The sequence below is a fragment of the Lethenteron reissneri genome, chromosome 47, assembly GCF_015708825.2.
Source record: "Lethenteron reissneri isolate LAM-NWPU_2019-01 chromosome 47, ASM1570882v1, whole genome shotgun sequence".
Taxonomy (NCBI): domain Eukaryota; kingdom Metazoa; phylum Chordata; class Hyperoartia; order Petromyzontiformes; family Petromyzontidae; genus Lethenteron; species Lethenteron reissneri.
In genome coordinates this window covers 11,365,954-11,380,464 of record NC_083825.1, presented here as the reverse complement: position 1 = coordinate 11,380,464, position 14,511 = coordinate 11,365,954, and the positions used below count along the sequence as shown (strand labels likewise).

The 14,511-nt window shown below is 47.4% G+C and overlaps 1 protein-coding gene across 4 annotated transcripts; it reads left to right on the top strand.

Annotated features, from left to right (window-relative positions):
- Positions 1–5,777: 5,777 nt before the first annotated feature.
- Positions 5,778–14,417, top strand: LOC133354492 (complement C1q and tumor necrosis factor-related protein 9A-like). Of its 4 annotated transcripts, none has more exons than XM_061571375.1 (3): positions 5,778–6,070; positions 9,207–9,405; positions 11,445–14,417. In XM_061571375.1, exons 2-3 carry the CDS (start codon positions 9,207–9,209, stop codon positions 12,005–12,007), a joined length of 762 nt encoding a protein of 253 aa, XP_061427359.1. In that variant the 5' UTR covers positions 5,778–6,070; the 3' UTR covers positions 12,008–14,417. The 4 variants fall into 4 exon arrangements, with proteins under 4 accessions (XP_061427359.1, XP_061427356.1, XP_061427357.1 ...); XM_061571372.1 differs by having other exon boundaries at positions 5,792–6,105; XM_061571373.1 differs by lacking the exon at positions 5,778–6,070 and adding an exon at positions 6,595–6,670.
- The last annotated feature ends 94 nt before the right edge of the window (positions 14,418–14,511 follow it).

The following is a 14,511-nucleotide window of genomic DNA, read 5'->3' as shown; positions in this document are numbered from 1 at the left end:
GAAATTCAGTTTCGGTCGGCCTCTAATCTTAACACCTGTTTTGTTGCCAGAAAAATTGAGAAAACCGATTCTCAATCTTGTTAACATCTAACTTTTAAACGTGTGGATCTGGCTTCTTCTTAGACAGGAAGTTTAATTTAGTAATCAAGTTGACTTTACATTTGGTTGATATTGAAGCGGCAGAAGAAACTGTCATGTTATTTTCTATCTAATCATTTTAATAAACCTATACATTGGATCGTGGGGGAATATAGGATACGATATTATAGGATTAGTTATGGATAGGCGACGTACCTTCAACTCAAGTGGTAGGGCCTTACTCCGATAATCCCTGCTCCATCCACCCGTGCTACACCCTGCTGTGTGTCCCAGTCGTGTCCCTCTCAAGATGATTTGGTGTCACCAGGCAGATGTCTCTGATTGTTCAGCAAACTCGTCGTATGTTATCGCTATCTCGAGCCCCACTTTGCATCCATTTGTTAAGTTCTCCTCACGTTCGCTGCAGCACATCGTATTTCAGCGGTCATCGTGAGGACTACGCCGTCGGAAAATCTGAGATGGCTCGTGTGTTTGCCCATTCCTATCCGGGCATTTGTTTATCTCGTACAATTATCGGGAAACTATCTTCCTGTGTCGTTGTGAGCAGCTGCGCCGACGCTCTGTTCAATGTGCATCGTGGGACTTCATGCAGTCTCACTGCAGCAGTTCAATTTTTTTGTCAGTGTTTTTTTATTACGTCTAACTACGTGTGTTTTATTGAGACCTCGGTTTGTGAGGGCTCGGATGACTGCATTAATTGTCACCGAGTCGAATGCGTTTGCAGAGTCTACAGATTAAGACTACGCGGTCTTCGCTCAACGCGTTTGTCAACTATGCTGTGTGGTATGGTCTGAAAAGGTAAAACATGTTAGAAGTGACATTTCGGGTAATTACTATTCTGCACGGCACTCAGTGAATTGCAGGCGTAGGCTATGAACAGCATCAAGCTAACCTCAGGGATACTGCACTGAATAATCTTTGCACAAGAGTGGTCATGCAAAACACCCCCCCCCCCCGCACCTTCTTCTTCTCCCGACCCCTAACCTCACCTTACCGGAACTCTAATTAGCACAGTTGGCTACATACGGTGCGAAAAATAGTTCAACATACATATAAAATAACCCAATTAACCATAATCGGTCCCCATTAGGGGGAGAATAAATCGGTATCTTTCATCAGAATCTTTATTTATCTTGGAGAAATTCGATGAGCTGTTCATCTCTTTATCATAGATGTCCAGTCGGGATGGGTCAGAAAGTTGCAACAACAAACAATATAACCAACTATACAAGTACAAAGTGCAGGAAAGGTAAGCAAATCACGAAAAATAAAGATACTATTTTTATTTTGACAGGTAAAGCCTACTAAGCAATTAGTTATTTTTCAGAAGCGACCTGCTCACAAACGATAGCTCAACGAAGTGGCTTATCACGTGCAAATATGTATCAGCCAAATATTATTCAATACCCAGAGGGTACGGCCCATGGATCTGTGTTTATTTGCCCTCTGTCATGTTCGCGGTTGCGGTTTCAATAAACACATTACTACAAAAATTGGTCATGCAAACAGCAATGACCGTAACCAGAATCCGGCAATTAAACATTTCTCAAGCAAGGACATGGAAATAGATAGTTATTTATTTACAAGGATCCGGTGACTTTGCTTGAATCGGTTTTTAATTTTACTGGGTCAGTGGCTCGCAAGCAAAAGGTTGTGAATTCAAATCCTGGTTTGGGGTTGACTCAGCCCATCATCCATTTGTGGTCAAAAAATAAGTACCACTCTGTTGGTAAGGCAACAATAGTTTTCCTTTGGAGAGATTCATCCTCGTCATAGGAATGTGTAATTGCCACCACTGGTCGAGGCTATAAATATATGATGAGCACCGCCTCAATGCTCATTTGAGCAGAACATAATTTTGACCTTCGACTTGAGTGTTAAATACCGCTGTAGTGTCTGGTTATGCTGTTTCTATGTTGGATGGCAACAGCGTGGGTCAATATTCAGCCAGCAGTGGGTAGAGAATGCGGGATGTGACAAAACCGTTGAACAAACTCTACGAGAATCAGGCCCCGAGTTTCTTACGCCAGGCTGTTCTGGGTCACAGTGAGACTGCCAAAGTAACGAGCCATACCAAAACAAGTCCCTGTAAACAGAGGCATAGACCTGATGGCAACTTAACACGTAGGTTTTCGCGACCAATATTATTAATGATAAAGTTGTTTTGCTTAGATCGCGTAAATGTTAATTTGTTGTAAACCCACCTCCACCCGAAGTCAATTAGTAAGGGTTGTCACGTGAACCAAACGTGCCAATTAGTTACTTCAGCGCGTAATTATAGCAATCGCCTGATATGCTGTTGTAATCACCAGCGAAATGTCGTTAACTCAAATTGTAAATGTTGTGGGTTTGGTCTCCAACACACCGGTGTGCTGAAGTATTAACTATTAACGTTTTGTTCACTTGACAAACCTTACTAATTGGCTGTGTCGGTGTAGGTGGGTTTACGACACTTTTACATATATTCGATGGAACCCAAAAAACGGTATCACGACTAAAGGCAATGACTCTCACTGAACGCCTGCAATCAATAGCAGGATGCAAACATCAGGTCACGATAATAGAAACAACTGCACTGCAATTTTCCGAGTAGATACTTGCCTTGTTATGAACGACTGATTGAGAGGGAAGGGATATTGGACCAATTAAATTTAGAATTTGTTTCCACGTTTTTGCGGAATTCCAAACGTTAGCCGGAAATCCGGCACCAGCAGACGCATCTCGTTCGCGAAGCGAGGAGGGAGGCTGTGCAGCCCGGTCCGACAAGACTCCCTCCCCCCCGCTGTAGAATCGCGCCGTGGGAAGGCTCAGTAGGAAAAGGTTCCTAATGATGGGTCGAGACACCCTCGTCCAGAATCCGCAATGCAAAATCATCACTGGCGTGGCTGTGCAGCATTTACACACACACAGAGACGATCAATAAACCGACGATTCGCCGCCTCCACGTGTCTGTGCCTTCACATACAATGTAAAAGCAATGATAACACATCCCATAAACCACACCTCCGATTAGCACGGTTGGCTATGTACGGTGCGAAAGAAGTTCAACATACATAAACGGTCTCCTTGGGAGTGCATAATTTAATCAGTATTGGTTCAACGCAAGCAGACTCAATTGCCAAGTCAGGCTTGCTTGAACCAATGCCGGCGAACTGTCAGATGGTTATAGCCAAGGGTCTCCTCTCTCTGTTCGATATGGGGTAGAGTTCGATGCAAAACTCTATAACACACAAAACTAAATAATCATTCATTTGCAGAATGAAGCGTGGAGCAGAGTGAAAGACAGGGCCAGCGCTACGCTTCAGAAGGTTGTCTTGCACAAGTGATCTGAGCCCATCCCACCAGGACCGTGTCAGCCCCAGAGGCCATGCTGATGAACACTCCTCTGGATTAAACCTGCACAGGGGCTCCTCGCCGTCTGGCGAGCGCCTGTGTGGTGGCCACACTGGTGACGCAGATACAACCTCTCGCGGGAGGGCAGAACTGCCTGCGGTTCAAAATTAAACCAGTTGCATCGCTGGGTCACGCATGTACCGTATGTATGTTGAACTTATTTCCCACTGTATGTAGCCTCCCGTGCTAATCGGAGGTGCGGGGAAAAGCCAGACGTGCCCCATAGCGAGACGTGCCCCAATAGTGAGATGCGCACCAGTGGCTACAGCGAGGATAATGGGAGCATGGGCACCCACTGCCAGGGCCCTACAGAGGTGGTGGTGGGGTGGAAGGGTTGGGCAAAAAGGGACAATTTGTCCTGGGCGTCACAACGGACCTTCTTATTTTGTCGCTAATTAATAAAGCTGCCCAACGTGACCTTCTACCCACAGAGTCTCCAGCTCCGGTGCCTCCAGGGACCGATGGGTGACCTTGGCCGCACCAGCACGGAGCGGAGTTGTTTTGTTGGTGTCGGTTCTCACGCGACTCCCGCCCCTCCTCGCCAGGACGCCCGGCGATCCGGCCCGCGCGCGGCGCTGCTGCTGCTGCCGCTGCTGTTCTTCACCACTCGTTTGGTCTCGTGTCACCGCGCCCGCCTGACTTTCAACGCACTTTCTTTTTTTATTCGCAAACGTTCTCGCAGTTAACATTCAAGGTTATGCACATTGCAAGCCCAGGTGTGTATGTTTCCTAGAACTCACATGTAGAGGTTGCACAATGATTGAGCTTCCTAAGTTGTGCCCTTGCCGCTGCTTGTTTGTGGTTTATTTATTAGCCAGGCAAGCCCAGGAACCCGGAGCACGTTTTGCTCCCCACAGCCCAGGTTGTTGTGGCCTAACCGTGCCCTTGGCTCTGGGAATCTCGTGCAGAGAAAATACTAAAGTGTTCAGATTGGCAATCGCTATGGCGGAATTTTACAAAAACAGGACAACGTCAAACCCCACTTTAATCTGGGCCAAATAGTTTAGAGTTGCAAAGGCAATTGAGATAAAGATGTTCAGTTTTATACGTAGGCATCTACGGGCAATATGATTTTTTACTAATATATTTTGGGTTGGATTGTCGTGTAGTGTGTATAATATCAATGCCTTAACTATAACCCCCGACAAAGCCAATCAAATTAGGTCATGTCATGGGTCAAATATGCCAATTGATTTGGTTTATTAGCAAAGCCGGAGGAGGAATGTTGAAAAGTCCAAGCAATATCGTGACGTTCGTCGACGTTTCGCTGGAGATTACATTCAGCATTGTCAGTTGTCAACGATTTGCTTGCTTTGCAACATTCCTCAAATTAGCCGAATAACCAATGCAACATTTTCTCCCATGTGACAACTTGATTGGATTGGTTTTGTCGGGTGGTGGAGGGATATACTAAAACCACTGAGATAATACCGACACAATTATCACGTGAACTCCGGTCATCCTCGCAGCAGCAGCAGCAGCAGCTTTTGGATGGCCATCAAACAAAGACGGTCACTGAATCTAACTCATTCCTTTAGAACTGTTTTTAGTGTTTAGTTTGTTATTCTCCCGCACCTTCGATAAATTAGCACTGTTGGCTATGTGTAGTGCGAAAGAAGTTCAACATACAAATATACACTTTAACCCAAGAGAAACTAACCATGAATCGGTGTTGCTCAGATAACGTTAAGGCTCTCAAGTAAACACGAGCTGAAGGTGACGTGAGCTCACGAGGCGACACCAATGCAATTGGTGGAGGCGTAGTCACCAGCTGGTGCGTACGAAAGCACTGTACTGGCCCACTTCTGAACGAGGCCGAAATTCTCTGCGCGGTGACGACGGTGGACGGGAGTGCGAGCCGCAGGTGAGAGGAGCCGACGACTGAGAGAGGACGGCGGAGTGAATGCGGCACCGCTGACAGGAGCGAGAAAGTTCACAGCCAGCAGGAGACCTGACGACAGTGAGCGTCATTTCCAACGACACATACGAGGAGCGCTAACAGTGCAGGGGGCCAGAAGAGGAGCGCGAATGAGACGAACATCTGTGGAAAAAGAGCGACATAACTAATCGGATTCCTTCACTCCAAATAAAAATTCTGATTTCGAGCTACGGAGCGGTAGACAAATGGAGGGGGAGGGGAGCACGCACAGGAAGACGTCCACAGCAGAGGAGCGACCACATCGACTCTTGTGCAGGTGCTCAGATCGGTTGTTCAGAATCAGAATATTTACGTATACTTGAGGAATCTGATGAGCAATAAAACTCTTTTTGACTGATGCCCAGGAGGTTGTTGTATCGGTGGGCCGTGACAGATGGCGACGGTTTGAGGAGACATTTCATCCAGCAGCGGATGAAACGTGGATGCTGTTGCTGCTGATTGCGCTCCAGCTGCAGGACACACCCCGTGGCGAGGTTGGCTTGCTGGGCGACAGCCCACACGCACCTCCTCCTACCGCGTTGCCCACTGTCCCCCACCCACCGACAGCACGCCTCCTGCGCCCACGCCTCGCGCGCTGCCAGCTCGCATATAAAGAGGGACCCCCCCATCTCGGGTACCCATCACACGCCAACGTCGTCGGTGAGATGCACGCGCTTCCCAAGACGTGGACACAGGTGCACGCGGGGCTCGCACGGGGTTCGTGATAACACGGGGGTTGTGATGACACGGGGGTCGTGATAATGTAGTGACATCACGGATGTCACTGTGTAATGCCGGCTATGGAGAGGCACGGCGTGCGATCTATAGACATCGCGGGCACCACGTGTATGTGGGTGCAGTACCGGCCCGAGAGGGGCTCGGTGAGCGCTGACTGACAGTGCTGGATGGCACCACGTTCTGCGTGCAGTGCCGACCCCTACAGGATAGGATGTGAGAGTGTCGGCCACAGGGAATGGGGTTACTATAGGCCGTGGCACTCTGGTTGACCCCAGAGGACACGTGACTGGTTAAGTCTACACAGGGCCCCCAGGTGGGGGCTAGGGGTGGTCACGTGTCAGGTTCGAGATCCTGCTCGAGGATTCCAGAAGGTGGTCGTGGCTAAGGGCGGAGCCAGCCACGCCACAGAGGATATAAGCCGGCTCCCCGAGAGGGACCGGCTGCTGTTGTTCATCCTGAAGAATCTAAGTTCTATGTTCTATGAGTCTCCAACACGTGGACCAGGACCCAAGCTGTGGTCCGGTCCGTTGTAGCTAGTTACGGTGTAATTAGCGCAGTTAGCCTGGTGGTCACCATAGGTTAAGGGGTAGTTACCCCTTATGTTGGTATTAATATATGTGTTGCCTCCAAAGAGTACATCTGCGACTCAGTTGAACTTGCTACAATAACAAGGGGGTCATAATAACACAGGGGCATGATAACACGGGGGTCATGATGGATATTGAACTTCTTTCATACCGTACGTAGGCAACAGTGCTAAACGGAGGTGCAGGACACAGTAGTGATAATGTTTGGCAACAGAAGAGTGGGTTAGAAACGTTCAGCCACAAATGGGTAATATCCATCCGATGTGACATTTGGTGGCAATGTATTGCCTTCGTTTACCATGAACGCCTCCTTGAGTGTTCCAAGATGTGGACAAAAAAATCATTACAGTTTTGTTTATTTTTTTAACTTGAGGCAGTGAAAATTTTATATATGTCCTGTTTGTGCGTGTGATATGATGCCAACATATGCATCTCATGGATAGTGGAAATTACACATCAAAGTATCGTTTTCAATCTAGTTTTTAAGTTTTTCACTTTCGGAAAACGAATAGATATTTTTCAGTATCGCAAAACAATATTGTTTCTGTTTTGTTGTATAGATCGCGTGTTATATACTGGATACTATAGCAAAACACTGAGCATTTCATAATTTACGCATGAGTTTTCATTTCTAATTCACAGCTGAAGTGAAGAGTGGTTGTAGCATAGAGTATGATCACCACCTCAGTACTCATTTGAGGATGAAATCACAGACTATTTTGTGAGTTTTATTATTCTGATTTGTAATTGATTTTTTTACGTTAGGTTCACGCAATGGTCTGGCTAAATTGGTGTCATGCAACCCTTCACCACCGGACACAGCCATACAAAAGTTCAGGTGTTTGGCAATTTTTTTACCTACGTGACTTTACCGAAAAAACCTAAGGATATTTAACAACGTGCCAAATGCGATTCTGTCAGCTAGCTCACCGGTAAAGTTCAAGAGGTATTCTCACAATCAAACTTATCAGTGATTAGATACGGGACCTTCCATTTGAAACTGCTACAATACTCCTCAGATTATAAACGTCGCGGTGGCGAGATGTTAACTATCTCGCCTGGTATACAGGAGGTCGTGAGTTCGATCCAGACCCTGACGCCTCTATATTTGGAGTTTGTGTGTCTCTCTCCCCGTGATTGTGTGGATTTTTCTCCGGGTTCTCCGGTTTTTTCCCTCCACATTTAGAAACATGGTTTCGAGCATTTGGCTGCGATACATTTCCACACCATAAGCCACTTTGTTGGGCTATCATTTGTGGCCAGGTCGCTTCTGGAAAAGAGCTGTGTACATCAATGGGCCTTACCTGGTAAAATAAAAATAATAAACCATTTCGGATCTTAACTGATTGTGTTCACGTTTACGGTGACTTTCAGACCGCAGTCCACTCACTGGCATTGACTATATATCTTTGTATTCTCCGCAGAGAATGGAGTCTTTGCTCCGCTGCAAGTCTCCTTTCACCACTCTCCCATTGACATATTTCGTTGCTTCCTCTTAGTACCTTTCACGCGACGGTCAATGGTATAGTGTATAGCAGATTGTATAATAATAAATAGTATAAAAGTGTAATGTTTAATATAATGTATAAGGTAATATTTAGTATCGTAATTGTATAGTGAATATACAGCAGTGTGGTATACAGTAGGGTGGGTAGAATAATACATAGTGTTATATTACAATGTATAGTCTAAGGTATAGGGTCGTGTATAGTAATGCAGTATATAATTTAATGTTTGGGTTTGTCTATGGCAGTATATAGTACAGGGTAGATCCGTGTGATGTAAGGAAAAAGTTTAGCTGGAGGCATATTATATTTATTGCGACATAGAATTGTAATGTATGACTTACTGTTAATAGCTCAGCTTATTGGAGAGTATATTTAGTATATTGATGATATTGATGTAGTTTATATTTTAGTTTTTTACGTGGTGGTTTGGCTGCTGCAGCTCCTTACTATTAAAATTCCTTCTCTTTATTACTGCTAACCCTACTTCCTCCCTTTGTTGCTGCTAATCCTACATAATGCACGGGCATAATATGACTTTGAGACCCCTCCCCCCACCTCCTACGCATTCCACAAGTAGTGACTAATCCCATATCTGCATTTTCCATAAATATGCTAAATTCCTCTGTTGATATGCAATTTCCTTTGTCAAGGCGCCCTTCCTCCTCTAACCCAGCTTAAATATACGCTGCCAAGCTTGGTGGTGTTCATTCAGATGCTGTTTTTCTGACAGACCTGTTCTTCACCTGAGGACGGCTGCTTGCGTTGTGGCCGAAACGTCGTGAGAATTGTATTTTATAATGTTTTATTTTTATTATTTTATTATTTCCCTTCTACGTGACTTTACCGAAAGAACCAAGAATAAAAATCTAAATAGTTTATAGTTTTAATAATCAACAGTTTATTAAACCAAGGAGGTCAGAATGGTCTTTTTGAACGATTATGTTGCATGGTATTTGCTAACAGATGCTCCCTCCGATGGCGATGTGGTTGGCGTCCTGCACCCTGGCGCTGATGGTGGTGGCGACGCACGGAGGCGGGAAGGCGGAGGAGCACTGCCGGTGCGGTTGCCCCGGAGCTCCGGGCAGCCCAGGGCAGCCCGGCCTCCCGGGGCGCGATGGACAACATGGCGTCCACGGGCAGAATGGAGAGAAGGGAGCAGCAGGTTTATTATTATTCATATCGCATATTTACCCACATCGAGTCCGAAAACTCATTTTTAAGGAGAGTAAAACCATAATCTTTCTTTTTCCAGCCCACTGAACTCTATACCGTAGCTGTTTTCTTTCAGAATCGACCTGGTCACAAATTATAGTTCAACTGCGTTGTTTATTGCGTGGACGTTTATAGCAGCAGAGTGCTGCTATCACTGGAAGTTTGGTCAACACCAAAGCAAATTCGTGCAGATGTTTAGCTTTGGTAAGAAACCGGAAAACCCGAAGAAAATCCATCCGGAACTGGGGGAGAACATACAAACTGCAAACAGAAAGCGGCCCGCTTTTATCTGCAAGTGGACTCGCCCTAGCCTGCTGAATGAGTTAAATGTTTCTCTGCCTCCATTTTTCGGCTTTCCATTTCAGACTTGATTTGGAGCTTTTGTGACTGCAGGAATTACTCTTTGGTTCTTTCGGTAAAGTCATGTAGAAAGAAAATGTAACACAAGCAATCATCATCAGGTACAAATGGAAGAGAAAACAAACCTAGTAAACTTAGAAATATAATGCAATACAACACAGAGAGTCGGCTAACATAACAGTCAACACCCTACCTGGTTGATTACCTTCTTCCAAAGATTGCTAAATTTTTGAGAGAGACGAAGCACAGACACGGAGACACATAGACAGACACATACGCAGAGAGATATAACACAGAGACACAGAGAGAGAGACACACACACATAGGTACACAGAGAAACAACGTCTCTGTGTCGAGGCCTTAAATAGAGAGCGAGAGGGGCAGACAGAGAGCGGGGGGGGGGGGGGGGGGGGTAGAGAAATTAGCATTTCAATGAGATATTTGGAGCTTTCGTGACTGCAGGAAATACTACAACAGCGAGGACACACACATTAGCAAAATTTGGAAATGTAATGCAATGCAACACAGAGAGTTGGTCAACACACAATTAACGCATAGCCTGGTTGATTACATTCTTCAAAAGATTGCTACATTAGAAGTTAAGTGTGAAATTGGAGAGAGAGACAAGACACAGACACGGAGACACAAAGACAGACACACAAGCAGTTTATTGGGTTGCCCTCTTTGCATCTCGGGAAACCGTGGGACTTTCCTCATAGGGACCCTTCGGATTAAACCCCGTGTGCCAAGCAATCCCACGCCAGGACACTACATGTGTGCGCTGCATGTGTGTACTCAGTGTGGGGGCCGGGGAGGGGGGTGCTCGCGGCGCTTGCAGAGTGGCATCGAGGCCGTGGCACCACAAAATCACCGACTGCATTGATATTCGTTGTGTAAATGCGTGACTATGTAAGTCAAGGATTTAACGTGTGTATGTACACGTGTCGTGACTCTATTGCTATGCACACTTGTCACTCGACGCCCTGGAGATATGATCGATCCCAAGTGGTCACCGAGGTGACATGTTGTAATCGCTGTGAAATAAATTGTCGAGCAATTCACAGTGAAATGCTGGAATCGCCACACCCGTGATTCTGAACGTTCCTCAATAGGAAACGCCTATCACAGGCGACGTTTCGGACAATGACCTTCATTCACTACAGCACATAGAGAGGCCAGAGAGGTGACATGTCTGCTGGAATGTCGCCTGTAGTGATGGACTGGGACTAAAAATCGGCCCAGGCATTTGTTAACACACCTGGCCCAAATTGCCGTGCTATCTCATTTGGCCCATTTGGGCTGCCAAAGATGGGACTTAATGCCAACTGAGAGCATTAAAAAAGAGCAATGAAGCGTAAACAGAGGTCAAATGTTTAAGAATATTTGTATCTATATTTTTTTTTTACTCTCATATTTGCAATTTCCCCACACAGACCGGCCCACCAGCCCTCGGAATGGACCGGCCCCACTGGGCATTTATCCAGACTGCCCTAGGGCCAGTCCGAACCTGGTCACCTATGATGTATCTGAAATAATCTTGACTTCTTAAATATAACACAATCGTGCGTGAGTCATTATAATAATTGTCATCTCAATTCGTGTTTTTTCTTAATTGTTGTTTAACAACAGGACCCGTCGGCCCGATCGGTCTTCCTGGCACCAAAGGGGAACGCGGACCGACAGCCGAAAAGGCATCGAAGGACGATGGCGTTGTCCTCGGCCTGAGGTCGGCCTTCACCATCGGCCTGGCTGCGTCCGCCAACCCCGCGAGCGGCGCGCCCCTCAAGTTCACCAAGGTCGCGTACAACGACCAGGGCCACTACGACGTGTCCACCGGCAAGTTCACGTGCGTCGTCCCCGGGGTCTACTACTTTGACTTCCACCTGACGGGCGGCACTGGGGCGAGCCGCTTCTCCCTGCGGCACAACGGGAACGCCGTCCAGTTCAAGTCCGCCACTGGCACTGGCGCCTCGACCACGGGGACGGCGACGGCGGCCACCATGTACTCGTTGGCGGGCGGCTCCGTGCTGCGCCTACGGAAGGGAGACTCCTGTGTGGCTCCAGGCGGAGACTGGGCACAGCAAGCTGGCGGCGGAGACTCAGGCCGACACCACCTTCTCCGGCTTCCTGCTGTACCCCGACCTGCCGAAATAATAATAATTCACAGTTCTATATTTGAGCACAATTGGTAGTGATGGGATTCGCGTTGGTTTGGTTCTGCTAGGGTTTGGATGGCAGTCGCGTTAGTTTAGACGACGATGAGTTCAGAATGTGATTTACGCTGTCTGCTCGTCACTAAAACTACACTTTGCCGCTGCCAGGAACTGATCCGCCAGGGTGGCTCCAGGATAGTGGCTCGCAAATTGCAGTTCTCAGCCCGTCATACCCTCTTCATCCCTCAGGGGTCAATCAAAATGAGTACTGCTTTAGTAGTAAATTTAACAGTGGTTGTCCTATGCATAGAATCGCCCTCGCCACAGGAACGAGGAATTTGCACAACTTGCTCAGGGCTCCGCCTCAGTGCTCACTCCAGCACGGAATCGCTTTAATTGTTTGTTATTTTAGAATAAACCAGAATTTGAACGAGGTGGTTGTGCAATGCGCCCGGTGGGTGTTGTGGGAAGAGAGGGAGAGGGGAGGAGCGACTCCTGTGGCCGGGGCTCATGGTTCGACCCCAGGTTGGAGGGACCTGGCCGAGAGAGCGAAAGCGCCTGACGCGTGCAGAGCAGGGACTGCGTGCAGACATCTCTGCCGCTACGCCACGCGGTTTCGTGCCCGGACGAACCGATCTTCTCGATCATCGTTGTCGTCCCCCTCGTGAGTGTCCACCACTCGACCCAGCCGGTCCACCCGTCTCTTATGGGAGTCACACAAACGCGTCTTCCGAAAGGGACCTTTGTTCAAAAGCAGGAGCAATGTTTACGACGTGCAATTGCCCCAGTGCAACGCACAAACCGTCTTCATCGTCATTGTCAGCAATGATAGACCCGATGCTGGGCGAAGGTCTCTCCAGACTGGTACCACCACCCATTACCTGCTGAGGTGCGTAAACATCGCTACTAGGAAGATAAAGGCGGCCGGGCGTGGTTCTGGCCACCCACCCCCTCGTGTGCCATGCCGGCCTTCATAGGTGTTCGCTAACAGCACTTTCCCAAAAAGTCAGTGCAAGGCGATACGAGACATTTTGTCCTTGTCATGGACGAATATATTTTCATTGGTGATGTAAACAACACCTGGTACCTTGTACATTCACAAACCACTTTGGTTTTATTAAAATACAAAATATCATAGTCATCGTGTTCACGCACGCGGGTCCCGTACGTCACACGGGGCAAGTTGGTCCCATACGTCACACGGGGCACACTGGTCCCGTCCGTCATACTGGGCACGTGGGTCCCGTACGTCACGCCGGACACGCGGGTCCCGTACATCACACTGGCCTTGGAGTCCACGGCGTCGCGATCCTTTGCTCGCTAACGCGCCCAGTTCTACTATGTCCTTGCGCGTGATGGCAGCAGCACTATGTTCAGGAGCTGGATGCCCATTGTCGAGATCTGCTACTCGCCACGACTAGAGGGCTTCAGCAGAGAGAGTTCGTCTAGTTTTAGTGTTCCTCCTCGTCTTCTATTGAAGGAGCGCAGACCATAGTGGTTTGTAATATGGTTTGTGTTGCATGGCCACAATCACACTTCTGTAGTTCGTCTTTAATGTATCTCTATGCGTCTATATGTGTTGTTAAGTATCTGTTTCTACAGGTTTACTCTACAGTCTATAGTTTGGGTTACACAGCCACAATCACACTATTGTGGCTTGTTTTTAAAGTATCTCTACGGGTATCTATGTATCTCTGTTTATCTCTATGGGTCTCTATTAGATTTACTATACGGTGCACAGTTTGAGTTTGCATGGCTACAATCGCACTCCTGTGCCTTGTGTCATCAATTTTCCATTCACGATGAAACGCGACATCTTATTTACATAATGCACGCGTCTATATATCGACACGAAGCTCCATGCCAGCCAGCATCATTCGTTAATGATGGTTTACGTGGACTCCGGCTAGGAAGTGACATCAAAGTTTTGCTGGGGTGTGTGGGTTGGGTCTGAGTGGGTTGGGTGTGAGTCTGGGTGTGAGTCTGTGTGTGAGCCTGGACTGGAAGTGAGTCTGAGCTGGATGTGAGTCTGAGCTGGGTGTGAGTCTGGGTGTGAGTCTAAGCTAGATGTGAGTCTGAGCTGGGTGTGAGTCTGGACGTGAGTTTGGGCGTGAGTCTGCAAGTGAGTCTGGGCTGGGCGTGAGTCTGGACGTGAGTTTGGGTGTGAGTCTGACTGGCCGTGCCAGTCCCTGGATCTCACGCGGGTGTTGAATTATTTGTCAGGCAGTCACCGTGAGGTGCTCGTCTTCACTTGTGTTCTTGAGCCAGTGGTTAAAATTCCACATTCCTATGGCAAGGATTAGCGTCTTAACACAATAAACCATGTTTGCACCCTCACTAGGTGGGACTAATTTTATCCACCCTACAAAGAAGAATCTGATGGAATCTCTCGACCCCACAGTAAAATGTTCACTTACTTTCCCCTTGATAAATCCAATGGTGGACAAAGGCCGTGTCTCATTGTGGATTTATTTTTACCATACTTCTCCACGCTGGTCAATGCGGGTGTGGCGAAGAGCGGAGCTGGTAGTGTCGCTCCTGAT

Coding starts and splice junctions, on each gene's coding strand:
- LOC133354492 (XM_061571372.1), top strand. CDS start 5,854: ATGCTGTTGCTGCTGATTGCGCTCCAGCTGCAGGACACACCCCGTGGC. Junction 6,106..9,206: donor TTCCCAAGACGTGGACACAG/GTGCACGCGGGG, acceptor ATTTGCTAACAG/ATGCTCCCTCCGATGGCGAT. Junction 9,406..11,444: donor TGGAGAGAAGGGAGCAGCAG/GTTTATTATTAT, acceptor GTTTAACAACAG/GACCCGTCGGCCCGATCGGT.